The sequence below is a fragment of the Chiloscyllium plagiosum genome, chromosome 21 (genome assembly GCF_004010195.1).
Source record: "Chiloscyllium plagiosum isolate BGI_BamShark_2017 chromosome 21, ASM401019v2, whole genome shotgun sequence".
In the NCBI taxonomy this organism is placed as follows: Eukaryota; Metazoa; Chordata; class Chondrichthyes; order Orectolobiformes; family Hemiscylliidae; genus Chiloscyllium; species Chiloscyllium plagiosum.
In genome coordinates this window covers 43681422-43706584 of record NC_057730.1, presented here as the reverse complement: position 1 = coordinate 43706584, position 25163 = coordinate 43681422, and the positions used below count along the sequence as shown (strand labels likewise).

The window sequence follows — 25163 nt, the reverse complement described above, 5'->3', positions numbered from 1 at the left end:
GACAACATCCCCTACATCTTGACAATTCATCAGGAGAAAGTTTCTTCCAATTTACATTTTATTCCAAGCTTTGATCAAATCATCCATCAACCTTCTAATTACCAGGAAATACAACCCTTGTTTTACTTAGCCTTTGTAGGTCAATCTTTGGAGTCCTGATACCATTATAATCCAGGATGTTTGTGCCCTGTAACTTGTAGTCTTCAAAACTGCTGAGTCCTTCATGTGATCTAATCAAGAGCTCTGTGTTAACTTCTGCATAATTTCAACACCTTTTCAATAACTATAAATTATTTCTGTACCTGTTTGACAATTAAATTACATGTACTTAGAACAGTGGACCTGCAAAGGACTTGGTGGTCTAACTTATCACCATTTAAAAAGCACCCTGTTTTATCCTTTTAAAATTGGTCCTAAGTGAATGACTTCACATTTAACTATATAAAAATCATTTTTCCAAAATAATTCCCATTTGCTTAATCAGCAGATCTAAATCACCATCTTGTAGGCTACGCAGTACATGTGCAATGTCCTTTATCTGTCTCCTTCCAGTCAGCTAATTTCCTAACCAGATTGATGTCTTCAACATTAGCCAAGCCTCTTCGGGAGGATTTAATTGAATGGTTTCTGGAAATCCAGATGATCATCATCTGACATTCTCACTACTTTAGCTAATCAGAAGAATCATAGAATCCCTACTGTGTAGAAACAGACCATTTGGCCCAACATGTCCCCACTGACCGCCAGAAGAATAATCCACCCAGACCCATTCTCCCACCCTATAAACTCTACATTTCCCCTGACTAATGCACCTAACCTACACATCCCTGAACACTATTGCCACTTTAACCTGGCCATTTTATCTAACCTGCACATCTCTGGATTATGGGAGGAAACCCATGCAGACACAGGGAGAATGCGCAAATTTCTCTCTCACAGTCACCTGAAACTGGAATCAAACCCGGGTCCCTGGTGCTGTGAGGCAGCAGTGCTAACCAGTGAGCCACTATGACTCATTCGTAACAGATGCACTAACAGATTAAGTAAAAATGCTGAACAATTAAAGCATCATGTCTTTCAATTTATGCTTCTATTTGCTACCGGTGGTTGGCTTGTGTGATGTCCTCACCGTGAGCATTGCTCAACTAAATATTTTCAAAATTACTACACCACCCACCCTGTATTAGGATCCACTTTGAAATACTTTATGAACCAAGACAAAATTAATAACACTTGTGAATAGTGTGTGGGCTTGATCAAGTGGCTTCATCTGGGAAGACACCTGCCTCAGAAATTCAGCCATGAGACTCCACCAAAGGTAAGACCATTTTTAGTTTGATCTGGGTCCAACATAGGGATTCCAACCCAGATCAGAAAACTTGCAAGAATGAAATTCAGAGAGCCTAATGTGTGGTGCTGTCAAACATACTGATAAGCTGTGTTTGTTACTGTATCAACTGATTCATTTCCAGCTCTACAATTTTGTCCATCTTTACAGGGGGCCCTGATTTACAGATATGACCCCTACAGGTGTGTATTAAACTCAAAAGATCCAACATGAGGTTTCTTCCTGCTTAAAATTATTTTATATTGTCCTACATTGTTAATTTGCAAATGGGCTTGAGAATAGGACATGTTCACAACCCACAGCCTGTCTGTATTGCTATTATACAAGTAGAGCTATTTTGTTTTCCTTCTAACAGCATCCCCAATTTCTGGCGACATTAAGTGATGACCTAGTTCTGTGCAATTAATTCTTCAGGAAAAAATAGTCTTTGATTATTTTCTCATTTCCAACATAATTGTCACTAAGCTCTGGGCTTACTTGCTTGTAACACATTAGCATTTGCGATGGAAATTGCTATCCTTGAGAATTTTAACAGTTCCTTTTGTATTGATAGTTTTTAAAAAAAAAGTCAATGTCCTAGATGAGAAACCCACTAGATCAGTTTCTACCATGAACCAATCATTTCCTTAAAATTCAAAATTGTCATTAAGAACTTGAATAAAAATTAAATTTAGTTTGGTTAGAGGCATGGGCTGAAATGATTAATTTCTTCCAATTCCAAACAAAACACTCTCCTTTTCATGAACTTCATAAGCCTTCAGCTACCCGGTCCCCTTTCTCCTCGAACAGCATTCCACAACTTCATCCTGTGCAGCTATCATCTACCGCTTGGGAAACCAATTCAAATTATTTACCCATTCTTTTTGATATTGCGTGCTCAGCTACCTGAAGTTTGCCTCTAATAATTAAAATTGACCTGTTTGGTCTGTAGTTAATATTTATAGACTATAGTTGGCAGATTTTGCAATAGAAACTCACCACTCTTATTCAATGACATATTTTCCTTAAGTAGAGACCTATACAAAATGGATCTCATCCACCATAGTTCAGCTTGAAGGTTAACAAGTAATTGCAATATATTACTCATGGGAGAATGTGAAATGCCAATAACATTGCTGGACTATCAGGAATTGCACAGTTTTAAGGTTACCGATATGCAACATTATGCAAGGGTAGCCAATGATGTTTCTAGTTGAAGATGAGACCAAAGCTAGGGGCTATAAACAGAAGATGGTTGTGAATAATCCAGTGATACTATTTGTGGCAGGCATTACAATTTTTCAAGGAAGCACTTGGATATCAGCAAAATCTATAATATAAACACATCTGAGTGCAGGAGTGAGCAGATTTGTATTTAGCAGCATACACCTACCAAAAAAAACCACCATTATCACTAAGCTGTCAGGTTATGAAGCAATACCAATAGGAGAAAGCAGTATGCCTTCAGTATATGAAGTACACACTCTTTATTGATACTCCTAAACTTGAAGTAGCTATGGACTAATTAAGAGATGATTACAGTGAAACCTAACAGTGTCCTCACTTTGTGTTCATTTATTTTGCTTGTAAAGGACTTTGAGACACCTTTTGATTACTTATCCTCTCTATAGCTGAAGTAGTGAACAAATAATAAGCAGGAATAAGTGCCTTCTTGAACTATATTTCCTGTCCCTAACTGCAGGACACCACAGTATGCACCCAACCCCAGAGAAATGAAATCCATCAGGAGACCTTTGTTGATTGCTGCTGAAGGTAGCCTCAAAGTACTTGGTGCACTTTTCCTCAATCTATTGAACATTGTATCTCACAGCTGCAAGCTATGAGGGAACTGGTAAAGGGGGAAAAGCAACATAACTACCACCAGCATCTAAAACTCAACCCTGCCACAATCAATCCCATCATCTGGTAGTGAGGCATCTTAAAAAAAAATTAAAAAGTAGCATTCTTTTTTACTAGTTAATTGCTTTTAATAATTTTCTTTTGAAATCTTTCTTCAATACAGAGCCACTGTGCTAAAATGTGCAAATTCATTGTCTTTCACCTCTGATGGAAACTAAATGATTCAATTTACAACAGTTTTACCAAATTCATTTTTAAACTGGCAAAAAAACTGCTCTGTAATTTTTATTCGAGTCAATTGAGGAGGAAATCAGGAACAATATCCCTTGGGAGATAGATCCATTCCGCAACTTATTTCCTATTGATAGGCAACAACCCAACAGTTTAAAAAGCTACTCAACACAAGAATGATGCCCTCATACTATAAAACAAATGCTTATGCTATCAGAAGGATGGTACTGCATCAAACATTAAGTGTAATCTTTGAGGATAACAATATATTTCAGAAGCAATATGGGACATCATGTCAGAAATATACCTTAATTCTGGGATCACACTTAGTATAAACCAAAGTCTAGAAAAAGTCAGTGTCAAAAGTTAAAATATAAAAGGCTTTTCTGTTCAATGTAGTTCACAGAATACACTTTTCTTTCTACCTCCTCATAACAGTCACCCTACATTGTCGCAAACTGCGAAGGCCAAGATTCTTTGCTGCATTGTGGTCGCAGTCTCCTTGACAAGTTCTGGTACAGAATTCAAACAGCCACACTTTACCTGAGGGTCTGGACTTTAGTGGATTGTCAACTCTTTTGACCCAAAGGGTAATGCAGAGCTGAGCCCAATTCTCACCTCATCTTTTAGAGAAGTACTGGATAGCAATCAGGAGTGGGAAAGTCAGGTTCAAGCTTTCCTTCTCTAGTTCTGGGACCCTGAGGCCAACCTGTGTGCTTTAAATACAGCCACAGCTGAAAGCAGCTCATTCAGTCCTGTAAATTGCCTTTTCTGATGTCCAAATAGCTAAATTATTCACTCACTGGCAAAGCCCAGCTTTATACAATACTATTAATACCATAAATGTGAAATCTTAGTTTGCTCAGGAAATATTATCGCTGAGTATAAAATCTAACAGATGTGGCCAGTTTCCCCACATCTTGCATAATTTTAGATTGGCTTCCCGTCACAACTAGAAACCAAAGTTGCCGATGGTAACTACGTGGGTACGGACTTAAGATCACAAGTAATGTTGCAGTTTTGGGACATTTGCAGGCAGTCTCCTCCAAAAACAAACATTAGCTTCAAAAACCCCCATAACCAGTTGGTGGGGTATAGAATACAGTGCAGGGATTAATTCTGCTGCAGTACTAACGATTTTTCACATTGTTCCGTCAATCTTTAAACAAACTTCAATAAAAGTGCAACATTTCAGCAACACACATCTAAACAGTGGAACATTTTAGCATCACCAATCACATCCTTGAATAAATTGGATTACAATATTGGTCGAAGGGCATGCAAGGCACCTACCAGCACAAATGAGACCCCTTGGATAACAGTAGATTGCAGATGGGATAATTGTTAGGAATATCAGCTTAATTCTAGTCAGGTGCACTCTATTAAGCATAGCCACAGACAGGAGCTGAAAGGAATTGGCTAGTAACATCCTGAAGAGCTGCAGATGAGTTTAAAAGCAACAGCCAATTTCTTCAATGCCACTATCAAGTAAATTACATTAATTACAAATGCAGAATTTTTAAGGCTGATTGCTTATAAGTAACAGGCATCTATGAATACTAGGAGATAAGAGGGCTCTTCTATAATCATCACTTAGATAATCAATGGGCATTCTATTATTACCCAGGTTTTCAATAGGTTTTGGTGGTACTAATCCTAAACAAGATGTGCACTGAGTAACATCAATCACAGATTAAACAAGCCATAAAAATGTTATTTTTTTCCCCCATCATAACTAGGGGGTTGTAAGTAGAACAGTGCAGTTCATACCAATCCAGTCATTTCATACCTACGTAAAAACAAATTGGTCTCTCCTGTATCATTTAGTTGTGGAAATGGCCAAATTCCAGCAAACCATTACCTCTCCTCGGCAACTCTCACAAATTAATTTTCCATATCATGTTGAACCATTGAACGTTTATACAAGCAAAACCTTCACATTTTTAACTTAAAGCTGAAAAATAAAACTATTCTATGGTCCCTTCCAATTGTCTCATTTTAACAATCAGCACTTGAAATGTGCTTCTTTATTACTGCAACCGTCAAGAATGAAAAAACAGTTATTTGCTACATTGTAAGGTTTCTGAAACACTCTGCCCAAAGAGTACAAGTGGATTTCAGTGGTGCCTGGACTTGGCTTGCTGAAGTTTGTCCAACTGGATAATTCCAAACCCCAAATCGCTAAACCGTTCTCCAATCTTAGGCACAAAGTAGCAACCCCACCCCATCTGACACACATCAAGCAATTAACGACGTGCCAGCAGAAATGCAAAGAGGTCAAGAGGCAGGAAAGAAGTAGTGCCCTAAATATTGTCTCCCTAGAAAAGAAACTGTTGTAACCACATAATTCAAAAACATGGTATACCAGTTTTTATTTTCAGAGCAAATTACAAATATTCACTCAATATTTAAACCCTTAGGATTAAGTTTAAGATTCATTTGTAGTGTCACACTCAATGAACCATCCCTATTTGGGGCAAGTTTTTTTTTGTAAAAATGATCAGTTTGCCCCAAAAGACTGAAATTCTAAGGACCACAACTTCACATTAGAGTCTGATTTCAGCAGCTGAACAAATTTTCATGAAATCCCAAATACAGGAAGCGAGAAAGAACATTCTATCATTTTTAAAAGAAAACTGGATTGGGTGGGGTTGCTACCTTACAACTTTTTGGAAACCTATTAACCAGGATGGAGGAACAACAAGGCGCAATTTTTTCATTTGAGTGACGTAACTAGAGATGAAGTCAGTAGGAAAACAGCTAGACTGGCAATATTATAGTGGCTTCTAAGCTCTCAACTCTTGGCACATGAAAACATGCAAAGCAAATAGGCTCCAAGCTGCAGCAGGCAGCATTGTCTTGTTTTGGCCAGAAGGAGGAAAAATAAGACATTTACTCTAATTTTGTACAGGAATTAAAAGCCACTGGGCCGGGGGGGGGGGGGGGGGGGGAAAGAGAGAAACGATATACTTCTTACCCAATATTAAAGAATTAAGCTACAGCTACAATTTTATTTAAAATTTTCCTTTCATACTTCACTTTCTGTCCTGCAACGATAAAAGTCTGTAGCAGCATCACAATACAGTCAATTGCAAGTGTTCATTCTGTCAACATGTGCCAGTTCACAAGTCAAAGGTCACTCGCTCTTAAGAATCAAGGGAGGAGTCTCATTGTCCTCATCTATTCGCAGAGTGCCGATGTTCAAATCATCATCTGGTTCAACTCCGCCCACTGCTCCTTGGTCCTCCGGATAGGCTGCACAGAACAGATGATATAAAAATACAAGTTCAAGTAATTTCAATTTATCATAGTCATAGAGATATACAGCACAGAAACAGACACTTTGATCCAGCCCATCCATGTCAACCAAATATCCTAAACTAATTTAATCCCATTTGCCAGCATTTGGCCAGTGTCCTTCTTAACCTTTCCTATTCAGTCAAAGCAAAGCAATCTAAGAGATCCCACACCATCAGCAATTTACTGCCTACTGACATCAACAGAAGGTAAATAGTAGATAATCTTTTCCAATATGTTAAGAGCCCTGCTAACAGCATGGAGCTTTAAAATGCTGTGTTATATTCAAGTACTTATAGTAATAAACTAGTACAGATTGAACAAGTGTTACTGAGGCAGTATGAAGGAGCTGATGAATTTCAGTGTAGATGCTAGCATTTTAACATGTTTCTGTGCTCCAGAAGCTCATTATTAAAACACAGTAGCAAAATTTGTAAATTTGAAACTTCCAGACAACTGACCACTATCTCAATAGTTTATGAAAACCTGGAACATGAACCTGATACTTTGAATGCTCACAATCAATAAAAATTTCTTTTAGCTATCTAGACAATAGTCATAACAAACATGCTCTGAAATATCAAAGCAATTATTGATGAACATTACAATGGTTGCAGTTAACATTTTTGAACAACTGCAAATTAACGCACAAATAAATGAAAGAAAGAAAAATTCCACAATCGTTACAATAACACTACAGGGATACAAAACATCCAAATTACAAACACTCTTAATTATGAATGTAATCAAGTTCTGGAATGTATTCATTTTTAATTTTCAAGTTCTGACATATGAATGTCTCCTTGTACTTATAAAGGATACATTTTAAATTGTCCTGCATTGTGCTCAGATTTGCATATAAATCAACTTGCCAACGAACCAGAGAACAGAACCCATTCACAACTGGGGACTGCATACAAGTATTAGTCTTACTGTTCCTACTCTTCTGCTCCACTTGTTACTGTAATTATTATTCTGAATACAATCTCATGGATTAAGGGAGGAAACCTGTACTTCTCCAATTAAATCATGCCTTTGGAACAACTCTCAGAATTTGTAGTGCAGAAACAGGATAAACTGCTTCCATACTACTGCAGGTCATTATATCTGCATCCTGTTCTATTCCTTTCTCCTTTGTGTATTTAATTGTTTTCCCTGCTAATGCATCAAATGAATGCCCAAGATTGATTATTCAAGATGACTACTAGCTCCTTACCATGTCGTGTTGGCGATGAAGGGGTATAAGTAACTTTGGCAGCAGGTGAACTGTATGTCTGAGACACTAATGGCCGGTCATGTGGTGAAGGCTCCAGAATCTCATTGGCTGACTCCACACTACCATCTAGCCTACAAGGAAAGAGACAGCAGAGAAATCAAGTCTTTTAAAGAAAATCACATGAAATTAATTCCACTGCATGGCCATCAGAAATGTACTAGAATGAATCTGAATGACTGAACCAAAAAGAATGTCGAAGCTCAGATGGCAACAAAACAGACTACATTCAGGAGGTGGAAGACCTGGAAAAATGATGCAATGAGAACAACCTAGCTGTCAATGCTGGCAAAACCAAGGAACTCATTACTGACTTTCGGCAGGGTGTTACTCATGCTGCCCCCCCCACCCACACGTTAACAACACAGAGGTGCAATGAGCGGAGAGAGTCAGGCTCCTGGGAGTGGTCATCCACAACAAACTTTCTTGGACTCATGTGGATACACTGGTTACAAAGGCCCAACATCTCTTCGTCCTCAGGAAGCTGAGGAAATTTGGCATGACAGCGAATACCCTTGCCAACTTTTATAGGTGCGCCATTGAGAGCATTCTGTCTGGATGTATCACTATCGGGCATGGCAACTGTACTACTCAAGATTGGAGATGGTTACAGAGAGTGGTGAACTCGGCCGGACAATCACAAAGGCCAACTTCCCATCTACAGAATCCATCTACCAGGACCACTGTCAAGGAAAGGCTGGCAGCATTCTCAAAGATCCATCCCACCCTGGCAATGTTTTTCTACAATTTCTACCATCGGGGAGAAGATACAGAAGTTGAACACACACACCAGCCAGTTTCAAAACAGTTTCTACCCTATTGTTGTTGGAATACTGAATGAACTCAAAACTCTTAAACATTCGCCTGTACCTGTGATTTTGTTTTTGCCGGTTGACCTATTATTTACTTATCTATGCTAATTAACTCTGTGATCTGCCTGTATTGCTCGCAAGACAAAGTTTTTCACTGTGCCTCAGTACACGTGACAATAAATTCAGTCAATCCAATTCAATGTCAATACTAAAGATTCAGAGACCACATTATTCAACCAAAGTTGTATAAATCAATAGTATGGAAGCAGACATTAATTTTCAAACATCTACATTTTTGTAATAGCAACCTGAGGAATGCATTGCATAGGATGCATTTTATGAAGGCAGAGAAAAAAGGTGCATCATAATAAAACCAAATTTGGTCAAAAGCGTCGATTCTATTAAATGGTTTCCTTGACTTTTAAGTAAATATTAATGCAATGATGAACCATCTCCCAATTTCCATTAGAGTAAGAGACATTTGTCATGGGTATTTTAGTGAGAAAACAATAAAATGTAGTGAAATTCTTTTCCATTGTCACCACAATCTGACACTATTTTGAACAGTTTTAAGAATAAGAAAAATCTAGCTTAGAGCCCATCAGTCCTGAGCCATCTCATCAGCTCCACCATCCCTCTTCCACCACCTCACCGCCATCTGTGTTGGACCCAACTAATGTCAAAGTTGCCATTCTTCAGGTACCATCTTTCACCACAGCCACTGCCGCCAGCCCAGACCCAAACAACAACAAAATCGCCCATCCTCAGGTGCCATCTTTCACTACTGGGTTGATCTTACCAACACCACCTCAGCTGATACAGCTACTGCCGATTCAGATGCCAGATTCTGTGCTCACCCTGAAAAAGTAAGTATGGCTCACAATGCCACCAAAATAGAAGAAAGAGTCCATGCTGGGCCTACTCAAATCTGCGCTGGGTTTCCTTAAGGCCACCAATGGTTAAGAGGAGTAAAGCAAAAACAAAACAAAAGAAAAACAAAGAGAAAGTGGTCCAAATGGACATGCCCCCGCACAAGCACCCTACTCAGCTGCCATCTTGGCTAACTTGCAGATTCACAAACAAATTGTCCATTCATATTTCAATTGTAAGTCTGCTTACACCAAATGGACTACAGCAGTTTAAAAAGGCAACTACCAACATGTTCAAAAGCAATTAAGGCGTGCAACAAATGCTGGCCTATTGAAGTGAAAGTCACCATAGTCCCACAGGATCATAGGCTGCTTTCTGACTGGGTAGACAAATGGTACAATACCCACATCCCATAAAATGCCTGTAAAAGAACTCAAAAACCTTTAAAATTCAAAAGAAAAAAAATGAAAACCTCATCCATTTGTGATCAATTCCCATCTATTTCTGTTTTCAGTTCATTACTGATGCTCACATTATAAGATGCTTTACAAAATTTTGCTAATTAAACTGTACCTTTCATTTTTGGTTTTGGAGATCCAGATACAATCAGGGTAAACGCATAGATTTCCAATGTAAAAGACATGCCCCCCAACCAGAGAAAACTTACTAAGAATACATCAACAAAAGTATTTGGTAGCAATTTGCCTGATGTGTTATGCACTTTTTGTGATTATTTTAAACCACCTTTTTGGAGGTGTTATAATATGCATCCTGGGCAGGTGGGACTTGGACCCAGACCTCTGGCTCAGAGATTGGTGGTGTCCCTATGTTCCACAAGACCCATATTTTAATCATTCACACCAAAGCAATAATTTGTCATTGTAATGGGGAATCGAGCAAAGGCCGTGGTTGTCAAAGCCGCATATACCAAACACTAGACAACCAGGAAAGCCTGCATTTTATTATAAGATTATCAGTTCTAGACTTGTAATATACTCTCAAAGTCAGCACCAAGTTGATAAGCATAACTGATTTGGGAACATGGGCTACAATTAACAGAGAAGATTTCCTCAATGGTTAGAAGGAAATAGCTGTAAAAATCCAGTCAGTCCAGTTCCATCTCCTTTCTGTCTGCATTTCTCAATCAATAACTGAGACAAGATTATCCAACATTTACAGAATCTGCCTGATATTCATCCCAATTAAACCAATGTAATGGAGGTCAAATAATTTTCAAAAAGAGTAAACACCCATTTTCCCAAGCAGTGAAGATGAAAATTTACACATTGCAAATTAAGGGTTTTGAATAATGAGTGACACATACAAATATCTAAGTGTCTAAGTAGTATTTATCCAAAGGCTGACAGGAAAGACCAATTCCACCTAAAACTCTCGATATCCAATTATTGTTGACAAAGAGCCACACAGCAAAGTTACTCCCAATAATATAGTTTGTATTGTCAGAAATATTTGCTTACAGAACACTTGGGGAAGTTTAGAGTATTAAACCATAAACCCATAAGCACTATCAACAGCATGTAGAGCTATTAATGTGAATGAGATTACATATTTTAGTAAAACAAGGATGATGTGATCTGCGAACTAATGTGTTATTTCCTCTCACTTCTTGGCATTTTAATCCTTGTACAAAGAGATTGATTTTACTTATGATCACAATTAAAACTGCTTCTACTGCAATACAGCCAATAATTTCTAAATGCAACACGGGAAAATGCAGACAAAAGACTAAGAGGAATATTCAGAACTCAATAAATTACATCAAATCAAGTTTTAAAGATTTCCCAATTATGCATTAATGATTTGTTTTTCCCAAATATTTCTTCTTTGGTCTCATTGTTAATGCTGTAATTCTTATGCAGCTATTTAAATACACATGACATACAGCAAGTGGATGAGTCAATTGTTATAAATGCTATATGGGAGATTAGATTAGATTAGATTACTTACAGTGTGGAAACAGGCCCTTCGGCCCAACAAGTCCACACCGCCCCGCCGAAGCGCAACCCACCCATACCCCTACATTTACCCCTTACCTAACACTACGGGCAATTTAGTATGGCCAATTCACCTGACCTGCACATCTTTGGACTGTGGGAGGAAACCGGAGCACCCGGAGGAAACCCACGCAGACACGGGGAGAACGTGCAAACTCCACACAGTCAGTCGCCTGATGCAAAAAGAGAGCAAGATCCTGCTATCAATGCAAGTTCTACTCCAACATATTTTCTGGTCTCCACAGTGCAGTCATTCCAAAGATGATGTCCGGACATGCAGAGTTGTCATTCTTTTTCTGAGAAAGATTTATTTGCCTCAATTAGAAGTCTTTATACATTCCTCTACTTCTTCATCATATCAAACACTGAAGTAAAAGCAAAATGGTAGATGCTGTAAATCTGAAGTAAAAACTGAATGCTAGGGAGGCTCAGCAGAATGAGCAGCACCTCTGGATACAAAAGCAAAGTTAACATTTTAAATTCAATATAGTCAGTCATACTGAACTTGAAATGTTAACTTTGTTTACCTCTCCACAAATGCTGCTGAATTTCTCCACCATTTTCTGTTTTATCAAACACAACAGTGGCCTTGATTTCAGAGTCAGGCACAAAATAGACTTCTTTCCCAATGTTAGTTTAGTTCTAGTGATTTCAAGGCATAGAGCAGCAACAATATCAACAACAGGATAAACAGCCAATCAGATTGAACTATCATACAAGGTGAAAGGGAGGAATGCAGATGTTACGAGACTAGAGTCGAGTGTGTGGTGCTGGAAAGGCACAGCAGGTCAGGCAGTATCCAAGGAGCAGGGAAAAATAAATTTGACGTTTTGGGCAAAAGCCCTTCATCAGGAATGAGGCTGGGAGACTCTGGGGTGGGGCTGGGGGGTAAGATAGCTGAGAGTTCGATAGGTAGATGGAGATGAGGGTAACGTGATTGGTCAGAGGTAAGGGTGGAGCAAAAGGAAGATAGACAGGTAGGACAGTTCATGAGGGCAGTGATGAGCTGGAAGGTTGGAACTAGGATAAGGTGGGGCGGAGAAGTGAGGAAACTGGTGAAATCTACATTGATGCCATGGGTTGGAGGGTCCTGAGGCAGAAGAGGTGGTGTTCTTCCTCCGGCTGTTGGGAGGTAAGGGAATGATGATGGAGGAGGTCCAGAACCTGCATGTCCTCGGCAGGGTGGGAGGGAGAGTTGAACTGTTCAGCCACAGGGTGGTGGGGTTGGTTGGTGCAGGTATCCTGGAGATGTTCTCTGAAGCGCTGTGTGAGTAGGCGCCCTGTCTCCCCAATGTAGAGGAGACCGCATCCGGAGCGACAGATACAGTAAATGACGTGCGTGGAAGTGCAGGTGAAACTTTGATGGATGTGCAAAGCTCCTTTGGGGCCTTGGACGGATGGGAGGAAGGTGGTGTAGGCGCATGCTTTGCAATTCCTGTGGTGGCAGGGGAAGATGACGGGAGGGGAGGGTGATTTGTTGGGGGGCATGGACCTGACGAGGTAGTCACGGAGGAAACGGTCTTTATGGAAAGTGGATAAGGGTGGGGAGGGAAATATATCTCTGGTGGTGGGGTCCGTTTGCATCATCCTTTGCCATTTCCGCCACCTGCAATGTATATGGAGGTTGGTGGGGTGGAAAGTGAAGAAGGGTTTTGTACTTGTTCGGTTGGAGGGATGGGGTGAGAGGGTGGAGGTGCGGGAAGTGGATGAGATGCGCTGGAAGGCATCAACCACGTGGGAGGGGAAATTGCGGCCTTTAAAGGAGGAGGCCATCTGGTGTGTTCTGTGGTGGAATTGGTCCTCCTGGGAGCAGATGCAACGGAGGTGGAGGAATTTGGAATATGGGATAGCAATTTTTTTGTTTTTACAGGAGGCAGGGTGGGAGGAGGTGTAATTCAAGCAGCTGTGGGAGTCGGTGGATTTGTAGAAAATGTCAGTGTTGAGTCGATCACCATTGATGGAGAAGGAAGGGGAGGGAGGTGTCAGAGATGGCCTCGGTGAATTTAAGGTTGGGGTGGAACGTGTTGGTAAAGTTGAACTGTTCAACCTCCTCATGGGAGCACAAGGTGGCGCTAATGCAGTCATCAATGCAGCAAAGGTGGGGAGTGGTGCCAGAAGATGGACTGTTCCATGTAGCTGACACCACAGGTATAGCTGGGGCCCATGCAGGTGCCCATGAGCCTGACTACGCTGGCTGACCTATCATCTCTGCCTGCTCCTCCCCCACTGAATTCATCTCCACCTACCTCGATATTGACCTATACCCCTGGTCCAGGAACTCCCCACATACGTTCAGGACACCACCTCCACCTCCTCCAAGGCTTCATTTCCCTGGCCCTCAACGCCTCATCTTCACCATGAAGACCCAGTCCCTCCACACCTCCATCCACCATGACCAGGGCCTCCAAGGCCTCAGTTTCTTCCTCTCTCGATGTTCCCATCAGTACCCTTCCACTGACACTAATTTGTTTGACTGAACTCGTCCTCACCCTCAATAACTTCCCCTTCAAATCCTTCCACTTCCTCCAGGCTGAAGGGGTAGCCATGTGCACCCGCATGGGCTCCAGCTATGCCTGTCTTTGTCGGCTATGTGAAAAATTCTATCTTCTGCAGTTACATTGGCACCACTTCCCATCTCTTCCTCCACTACATTGAGGACTGCATCGTCGCCACCTCGTGCTCCCACAAGGAGGGTGCACAGTTCATCAACTTCACCAACACGTTCCACCCTGACCTTAAATTCACCTGGACCATCTCTGACACCCTCCTCTCCTTACTGGACCTCCCCATCTCCAACAATGACCAACTCAACACTGACATTTTCTACAAAACCACCTACTCACACAGCTACCTGGATTACACCTCCTCCCACCCTGCCTCCTGTAAAAAAATGTTATCCCTTATTCCTAATTCCTCCGCTGTATCTGCTCCCAGGAGGACCAGTCCCACCACAGAACATACCAGATGGCCTACTCCTTTAAAAACCATAATTTCTCCTCCCACGTAGTTGATTATGCCCTCCAGCGCATCTCATCCACTTCCCACGCCTCCGCCCTCAAAACTCACCCCTCCAACCGCAACCAGGACAATATCCCTGGTCCTCACCTTCCACCCCACCAATCTCCATATACATCGCATCATCCTCCGCCATTTCCACCACCTACAAACGGACCCTACCACCAGAGGTATATTTCCCTCCCCACCCCATCCACTTTCCATAAAGAACATTCCCTCCGCAACGACCTGATCAAGTCCATGCCCCCAACAACCCACCCTCTCCTCCTGTCACCTTCCCCTGCCACGGCAAGAATTGCAAAACCTGTGCCCACACCTCCCCCCTCACCTCCGTCCAAGACCCTTAAGGAGCCTTCCAGATCCATCGAAGTTTTACTTGCACTTCTGCACGTAATTTACTGTAACCACTGCTCCTGAAGAGGTCTCCTCCACACTGGGGAGACAGAACATCTACTCGCAGAGCGCTTCAGAGAACATCTACGGGACACCCACACCAACTAACCCCATGGCTCCGTGGTCAAGCACTTCAACTCACCCTCCCACTCTACCAAGGCCATGCAGGTCCTGGGCCTCCTCCATCGCCACTCTCTTACCACCCGATGCCTGGAGGAAGAACGCCTCATCTTCCACCTCTAGACTCTCCAACCCCAGGGCATCAATATGGACTTCCAGTTTCCTAATTTCCCCTCCCCCCACTTTATTCCAGTTCCAACCTTCCAGCTCAGTACTGTCCTCATGACCTGTCCCACCTCTTCCTCTTCCTTCCCACTTATTCCCCTCCGACCTATCACCATTACCCCCACCTCCATCCACCTATTGCACTGTTACCTTTGCCCCAGCCTCACACCCCTCCCATATATCACTCCACCCACAAGGATCCCAGTCTCATTTCTGATAAAGAGCTTTTGCCTGAAACATTGATTTTCCTACTCCTCGGATGTTGCCTGACCTGAACTATCATACAACCCCAACAGTGTGGAAACAGGACAGAGACCCATACTACCCTATTGCGCTGCATTTCCCCTGACTAATACATCTAACCCACACGTCCCTGAACACTATGGGTAATTTAGCATGGTCAATTCACATGACCTGCACATCTTTGGACTGTAGAAGGAAACCGGAGCAGCCAGAGGAAACCCACGCGGACACGGGGAGAATGTGCAAACTTCATACAGATAGTCATCTGAGGCTGGAATTGAACCCAGATCCCTGGCGCTGTGAGGCAGCAGTGCTAACCACTGAGCCATCATACCACCCTGAACAGTTCTCACTGACAGCAAACCAGGGTTAAAATCCATTTTATCCTTGGTTCTGCAGCAAAAATAAATGATGATTGGATTCTGATAGAAGCTAAACTAACCATATAAATTCTATTACAAAATTTTAAACATAATTTTTAAAATAAAAATGAGAAATTTGACTTTCCACAAATACAAATTAGTTTTTCAGACCTGGTCAAGGTGTTCAGCAGGAACTGAGGATACGGCACCATTTAAAAACCCAGTTTCATCTCTTCTATTAAGGCATGGCTGTTCAAGGATTTTTACAGCAACACAGTGTTAGAGTACAATTTCTTGACAATGCATGAAGTAAACAATGATTCCAATCTGGGGTGTTTCAACAGTGCACCCTCAGAAGCATGGAATCTCAGACAGCTGTGACTGCTTATTCTGCACATGTATGGGCTTCAGAACATGCCATCAGTTTAAGTGGAGAAACAATGGATGAAGCTGACTTCTGTCATTATTGGTCGAGTGTGGTGCTGGAAAAGCACAGCAGGTCAAGCAGCATTTGAGGAGCAGGCGAATCGACGTTTTGGGCATAAGCCCTACCTGATGAAGGACTTATGCCCTAAACGTCGCTTCACCTGCTCCTTGGATGCTGCTGCCTGACTTGCTGTGCTTTTCCAGCACCACACTCTCGACTCTGATCTCCAGTATCTGTCATTATTACCAATAAAAAAATCTCAATTAACAGGTTTCATCTTACAGGTTTGAAGTGCAAATAATAATTTCACACACTAACTTCTGGAACGTACTTCCAGCAGGCCACAGTTGTGTTGCTTACTTGTGCTGTTTCATTAGTGTGCACTCGCCCCCTTCTTGTGGATCCAAGTTATACATGTAGAGATAACCATCTGCCGCTGCTACCAATAGCCGAGGAATCTTCTGTATTCTGGGAAAGTGTCAAATAGCAAATTAAGATGGTAGGAACTATTGCTACCCTGCACTTACTCCCTAGCATAAGCAAATACAGAAAACTTTCACTGCTCGACATTTATGGAAAGATTACATTAATTTCGTCTTTCCATATTTATCCTATTCCTGAATTGTCCAATTAATTTCCTGATGTCGCATTCCTTCCTTTCAGATTTATTTTTGTTTCTTTTACATATAAAGTTTATTTTGCTCAATTATTTTCCATAGAGTCATAGAGATGTACAGCACAGAAACAGACCCTTCGGTCCAACTTGTCCATGATGGCCAGTTATCCCAAACCATACTAGTCCCACGTGCCAGCACCCGGCCCATATCCCTCCGAACCCTTCCTGTTCATATATCCATCCAGATGCCTTTTAAATGTTGCAATTTTACTAGCCTCCACCACTTCCTCTGGCAGCTCATTCCATACACGTACCACCCTCTGCATGAAAATGTTGCCTCTTAAAGTTATAAACCCTTCAATAGTCAGGATGCTTGTCATCATGAGTCATGTTTCCCTTAAGGCTGTCAGATTATATTTATTTACACCAATGTGCTTCAGTTTACTTTATATCTTTCCCCTCTCAACCTAAACCTATGCCCTCTAATTCTGGACTCCCCCCATGCCAAGGAAAAGACTTTGTCTTTCAGACTAATCAATAACATTAACTGCACCAGGATTGACAACTCCTTAGACAGTAAAACTGAACAATCAAAACTTACTGAACACTCAAATGCATTTTATCATTAATAACTCATCAATATTGTCAAACTAAGCTTGTCAATCTATAAAGTTTATGTATTCATTTTCATAAAATTCAAAGCTGAATAATATGTCTTACCTTTAGCAAAATATTATACTTACGTAGCCAATGCACAAATGTTTCTGTGCCCTGAGAATGGCAACCGGACTGTCGCAAATGCCCTGCCTTGATTGAACATCTCAGTGACCTGGGAAGGCAGGTAGCTAGTGGAAGCCATGAGCACCTTTCCAAAATAACCAGTCCATGTGGTTGGTTCCTCCTGCGGTCTAAACAATGAGAGGTATTCAGAAATATTACATAACCAGTCTCTTCTTCAACCCAGCACCCCATTATTTATCACCTGAATGGGACAATCGAATGCTCCCAGAGCAATCTTTAAGACAGCTGCTGAAAAATAAAGGAACACACAAACAGGGGCAAGCCATTCAGTCTCAGAAGCCTTTCCTAGTTAAACAACTGCTAGAATATTGATCAAGGCATAATTCACGTACAAACCATGCACAACTGGTGAAAAACCCTGAATTTTGAGAGTGGAATTGGACACGAGAAAAACATGGTCTCTACCTGAATTATGCCTTGACAATATTCTAGCAATTGTTCAACCAGGAAAGTGGAGAATGCTTTAAAGCCTCTAAGTATTAGGGATTAAGCTCAGGTAGTTGTAGAAGATTGAAGGGTGGAGTCAAGGCAGAACAGCAAAATAGTAATATAAGAAATGAAGGTCAGAGAATGACAATAAGGGACAGCGCATGAACCCAAAGGTACACCAACAGTGAATTCTAAATGTTAACAAAAGGTAAGAAAATGATAAAACTAAAAAAGAATCTGCAAATGAATATGCAGAGCATTCATAATAAAGTAAACAAATGAAGTAAACTGAAGCACATTGAAGTAAATAAATATAATTTGACAGCCTTAAGGGAAACATGACTCATGATGACAAGCATCCTGAATACTGAAGGATATATAACTTTAAAAAAAGAACAGGCTACTTGGAAAACTTGGAGGGGTTGCACTATTGATCAAGGATGACACTTGTGCAATAGTCAGGAGACAGTTTGTTTCAGGAGATCAGGATGTAGAATCAGTTCAGGTGGACATAAGGATATTGCGGGTAGTCGTCCCTGTTAGCAGTGGACTACAGTAACCCTTTAAATTGAATGCAATGTCGGATGAGGTTTTTTAATTGGATGCTTATGATAAAGAAATGGAAATAACCATGGTGATTTTAATCTAACAAAAAAATAACAAAAACAAATTCAGATTGGCAATGCTCGCCTGGATGAGGTCAGGAATACTTTGAGACAGTCTCTTAGTGCAGTATTCTGGAACTAGCCAAAGAACAGGTTAAACTAGAACTGGTATTGTGTAATGTGACAATTAAATGATAACTCAGTAAAAGCACTCCGAGATAGCAGCGATCACAATCACTAAATTTTACAGTCAGTTTGAAAGGGAGAAGAATGACTTTAAGCCTCGTATTTAGAATCATAGAATCCTCAGTACAGGAGGAGGCCATTCAACCAATCACGTCTGTACTGGCTGGCTCCCAAAACAGTTGCACAGCTAGTTCCTCTAAATTCATCACTTTCAAATATATTTCCAGCTCTCTTTTGAAACCTTGCATGGAATCCACTTCCACCACTCTCCCAGGCAGCACATTTCAAACCCTAGCCATTCTGAATAAAGTGGCTTCTCCTATCTCATTCTAACAATCTTAAAATTGTGACCCTTAAGTATTGATTTCTACCAACTAGTGGAAAAAGAATATCCTTCTTTATCCTGTCATAATTGTTCATAACTTTGAAAAGTTCAATAAAGTCACCTCAATCTTTTCTGCTCCAAAAATAGGCTGAGGCTAGTTTCCTTGCAGTGTCGGAGGTTGAGGGGTGACCTTGTAGAGGCTTATAAAATCATGAGGGGCACTTATAGGGTGAACAGACAAGGTGTTTTCTCCAGGGTAAAAAAGTCCAAAATTAGAGGGCACAGATTTGAGGTGTGAGGGAGAGATTTAAAAGGGACCCAAGGGGCAACTTTTTCATGCTGAGGGTGCTGCATGAACAGAATAAACTGCCAGAGGAAGTGGAGGAGGCTGGCACAATTACAACATTTAAAAAGAATCTGGATGGATATATGAATAGGAAGGGTTTAGAAGGATATGGGCCAAATGCAGGGAAATGGGACTAGATTAATTTCGGATATCTGGTCATCATGGGCGAGTTGTTTCCATGCTGTACATCTCTATGGCTCGAAGAATAAGCCTAATTTTTTCTAAAATCTCTCATCCTTTGTATCATTCTAGCAAATCTCCTTTGCATTCTACATAGGGCTTTAACATCCTTTCTTAAATAAGATGCCTAGAACTGAACCACAATACTCCAAGTGTGATCTGACCAATGATTTGAGGTGATAGAGGATCATTTCCTTGCTTTTACAATCTATGCCTCTATTTATAAACCTCGGGACCTAAAGCCTTATCAACTCCTTACTGCATGCGAACATGTGGACATGCTGTTGACTCAGGAGGTGGGATAACAATTATTTCAAACTTAAAATAAGACCATGAAAGCTGAGCTAGCTGAAATAAACTGGTCTACTAGGCTAAGAAACAGATGAAAAGAGAAGCAATGCTAGACATTTAAGGGATATTTCTAAATACTCAGAATGAGTACAGTCAAACAACAAACAAATTCCATGGGGAAAATGGTTAACTAAATGAGTTGAGAGCATCAAACTTAAGAAAAAAATAAAACCGCACAAAGATGAGTAGCAGATCAGAAAAACAGACAGTATAATGTAGAGACAGACTAAAAGATTAAATCAGAGAGTTACAGTTTAGGAGGAAGCTGCTAGAAATCAGACAGCAAGATCAGACAGCAAGAGTTTCTAAAGATATTTAAAAAGGAAATGTTTAAGTAATAAGTGCACTGGCCCACTGGAGAATGAGAAGGCTGAGCTAATAGAAGATAATAAGGAAAAAGGAGAATGAAATGAATTAATATTTTGCTTCCATCTTCACTAAAGAGGATACCAAAACATGCCAGTAATAGCTAAAAATCCGAAGGTAAACGGGAAACAGACACTGATGGAATTACAATCACCACGGAGGTTATACTGTAAAAACTGATGGACTGCAAGCTGACAAGTCAATCTTAAAAGAAACGACTGATGTGACAGGAGAAGCATTTGTGTTAACTTTTCCAAAATCTGAGAAATTCTTGAAAGATTTCATCCAGCTGGAAAGTAGCAAATAAAATCCATCTATTCAAGTAGGAAGGGCAGCAGAAAACAGGGAACTAAAGGCTTGTCAGCTTGACTGTTGTGGGGTCGGCTTCATTACCAAACATCAAGTCAGTTATAGCTAAGCACTTTAAAAACTCAAAAGGGAACTGGGAAGTGTCAGCATAGTTTGGTGAAAAGGAAATCATGTTTAACCAATTTATCGAAGTTCTTTGAAGGAGTAACATGCACTATGGATAAAGGGAATCCTGTAGGTGTACTGTAAATGAGATTGCAAAAAGGCATTTGACAAAGTGCCACATCAAAAGTTATGGTGCAAAGAAGGTGCTCATGGTATAGCTCATACACATGGAAGATTAACTGGCTGGGAGAAAACAAAACATGCATAAACAGGTCTTTTCTGATTGGCAGGATGTGACAAGTGGAGTCCCACAGAGATCTGTGCTGGACCTCAGCTTTTTACAATCAATGACTTAGATGAGGGGAGCAAAGGCATGGTAGCCAAATTTGCGGATGACAAAAATATGTAGCCATGTGTGTTTTAAGACAAGGAGGTTGTACATGAATACAGATAGATTGAGTGAGCGAATTGAAATCTAGCAGAGGGCTTGTAATGTGGGAAAATGTGAAATTTTTCCTGTTAAAATGAACAATAAGAGAGCAGAGTATTACTTAAATGGAGAACACAATTTCAAGGTGTAGAGGGATCTACATTTTGACGATGGATTACAGAAATATTAAAATATAGATACAGTACATAATTGAGAAGGCTAGTCTTTAATAAGAGAAATTGAACACAATAATAAGGATTAATGCTTCAGTTATGTAGGGAATTAGCAACTCCCAGTCTTGAACATTGTGTTCAGTTTTGATCTCCTCATTTAAGAATGAACATGGGTGTACTTCAGGTGGTATTGAGAAGGTTCACTATCATAGAGTGATATCTACAATAAGGAGGATAGCTTATGAGGAAAGGTTTGACAAATAGGGCTCATTGGAGTAACATGTTTGAAGTATAAAAGATTCTGATTGGTCTTGACAAGATGGACATAGAAAGCATGGTTCCTTGTGTGTGTCAATCCAAAACTAGGGGGCACTTTTTGACAACCAATCTCTTCAGACAAAGATAAGGAGAAGTGTTTTCTCTCAGAGTTGAGAAAGTCTGGAACTCTGTCTCAATGTTTTTAATGCAAAGATTGACAGATTTTTGTTTGCATCAAGAGTCATAAGGTATCAGAAGTAGATGAACATGTGAAATACAAAAAAAACTGGTTATGATCTATTTGAATGGTGGAACAATCTTGAGGGGTTGAATGGCCAACTGACGTTAGCAAGTTTTGCGAAGATTTGTAGCTCAGGATGAAGTTCAGTTGCTTGCTGAGCTGGAAGGTTAGTTTTCAGACATTTTGTACCATACTAGGTAAGATCAGTGAGCCTCTGGATGGCCCGCTTTCTGTTTACGTGTTTTGGTTTCCTTGGGTTGGTGATGTCATTTTTTTGTGGCGACATCATTTCCCATGATGTATTTTCCTGTTCTTTTTCTCAGGGGGTGGGAAATGGGATCCAAGTCAATGTGTTTGTTGTTGGAATGTCATGCTTCCAGGAATTCTTGTGCATGTCTTGGTTTGGCTTATCCTAGGATGGACATGTTAGCCCAGTCAAAGTGGAACAATGGGGAAGACATTGATGAGACATTGTACAGCATATTTTGGTGTGTGTGTTTAAATGTCACTGTGATAAACACAATTTGGAGATGCCAGCGTTGGACCGGGGTGTACAAAGTTAAAAAATCACAACAGCAAGTTATAGTCTGACAGGTTCATTTGGAAGCTCTAGCTTTTGAAGCACTGCTCCTTCATCAGGTGGTTATGAAGTATAAGATCGTAAGACACAGAATATATAGCAAAAGTTTACAGTGTGATTCACTGAAATTATATATTGAAAAAGACCTGGATTGTTTGTTAAGTCTCTCATCTTTTAGAATGACCATGCTGGTTTCAGTTCTTTCATATGTAAATTGCAGAACATTTTTTAAAAGTTACATTCTCAAGTGAACTTTAGCAGTTGGTATCATGTCGGCCCAGATAATGCATTTAAGATGTGAGCTGCCCTGTGTGAGACACTCTGTGCCACAATGGTCAGACTGATTCTAATCTAAAAAAATGGATTTACAGAATCTTACATGGATTCATCCAATTTTTGAGCAAAGTAAAATGTAATTCTGCAGAATTACAAAAGATGAGAGACTTAAACAATCCAGGTCCTTTTCAATATATAATTTCAGATACATCACACTGTAAACTTTGCTATAAATTCTGTGTCCTACAATCTTATACTCCACAACCATCTGATGAAACAGTGCTCCGAAAGCTAATGCTTCCAAATAAACCTGTTGGACTATAACCTGGTGTTGTGTGATTTTTAACTGTGATAAACACCACTTATTCTGTGGGGTTTTAACTGAGAATCTTTCACTCACGAGGCCTGTCATTCAACACCGACAATTATTTCAGTGATTACTTACTTTTCTTTTTGCGTCTCCAGTTTGAAGATATGTACTGTTTCTGTGTTACTGGATGCAGACAGGAACATTCCATCCATACTGAATGCTAACGAACAAATACTGACGCACCTAAATGACAAGAAATTTGTCACTGAGCAAATGAAAACCTGCTTACCAAACTGAAAACTTGAAGTTAATGTCAACAAACCTACGACAAAAAATATGTAGCATTTTAAAAACAAAATTCTCCCTATGCTACCCTCCTGTAGGAAATGCCAAGAGATATCAGAAACTGCATTTTATGTTTGTGTCAACTTTGAGTGACTCATGCGAACCCCAAAAGCAGACTTGAATATAATTTTAACTAGCTTGAACCTGTCTTAGTCCCTTCATTTAACTTAATATGATGAGATTTACTTTTTCAAATTTTTTTTAAAATTACTGTATCTTGGAGACTTTTACAATGAAGCATACCCTCTTGACCAAAAAGCACAAATTATTTCAATTTTTCCTCATGGCTCATCCTCTCAGAAGATTCTCATTTCTCCAGCACTAGAATTTGGCCTCGGAGGTCAGTGATCAGAACCAGACAAAACATTCAAGATGTTGAGACCAGAGTACTGTATACTTTAATCCTAACTTTTTCTGGTTTATACACAACTGTTCTAGTTGCAGCGTCATGGAAACAGACCCTTAGGTCCAACTTGTCTGTGTCAACCAGACAACCCAATCTGACCTAGTCCCATTTGCCAGCAAAGATGGCTTTTAAATGTTGTAATTATATTCCCTTCCACCACTTCCTCTAGCTGCTCGTTCCATACACGCACCACCCTCTGCTTGAAAAAATTGCCCCTCGGGTCCTTTTTAAAATCTTTTCCCTCTCACCTTAAACCCATGCCTTCTGGTTTTGGATTGCCCTACTCTGGGAAAACAACCTTAGCTATTCACTCTATCCATGCCCCACATGATTTTATAAACCTCAACAAAGTCACTCCTCAGCCTGAGAGGCTCCAGGGAAAAAAAACCCCAGCCTATTCAGTCTCTCCCTTTAGTTCAAACCCTCCAGTCCTGGTAACATCCTTGCAAATGTTTTCAGCACCCTCTCAAATTTAAGAATATTTTTCCAATAGAAGGGCAACCAGAATTGTATGCAGTATTCTAAAAGTGGCCTTACTAATGGCTGTACAGCCACAATATGATGTCCCAATTTCTATATTCAATATTCTGACCAATGAAAGCAAGGATGCCAAAACCTTCTTCACCACCCTGTTTACATGCAACTCCACTTTCCAAGAATTATGCATCTGCTTCTCCAGGTCTTTTTGTTTGGAAACACTCCCTAGGACTCTCCCATTAACTTTATAAATCCTGCCATGGTTTGCCTTACCAAAATGCAACACCTCAGTTATCTAAATTAACTCTATCTGCCACACCTCTGTCTGTTCTACTGACTGCTCTGAATGGTTTGGATATAGATGGCATTGATTGATTGGGACTCAGAAGTCTCTTTCACCGTCTTCCTTAGATATTTCAATATCATGCATGGAGTAGGTGTATCAACCCATTTTCCTTCCGATGTACAATAATCTATATATTGGCAATATGAAATTTAATCTGGTATTATCCTCATCTACAGATTTTGATTAACTCAGACCGTTAATTCAAAATTCCTCAGATCTAATTTTTTTGCAAATTTCACACTGCTTTCAGGTTTGTGAATTGTTGTGGTTCTGTTCGTCGAGCTGGGAATTT

General features: G+C 40.4%; 1 protein-coding gene across 1 annotated transcript in view; it reads right to left on the bottom strand.

Annotated features, from left to right (window-relative positions):
* Positions 1 to 5765: 5765 nt before the first annotated feature.
* Positions 5766 to 25163, bottom strand: part of wipi2 (WD repeat domain, phosphoinositide interacting 2) — a 72280-nt gene continuing 52882 nt past the window's right edge. Inside the window, exons 8-12 of the mRNA XM_043711917.1 lie at positions 23433 to 23540; positions 17770 to 17934; positions 16771 to 16878; positions 7932 to 8062; positions 5766 to 6673 (exon numbers count right to left, since the gene is read on the bottom strand). Coding sequence (XP_043567852.1) covers positions 6555 to 6673; positions 7932 to 8062; positions 16771 to 16878; positions 17770 to 17934; positions 23433 to 23540 — 631 coding nt within the window. The 3' untranslated portion in view covers positions 5766 to 6554. The remainder of the gene's footprint in view (positions 6674 to 7931; positions 8063 to 16770; positions 16879 to 17769; positions 17935 to 23432; positions 23541 to 25163) is intronic.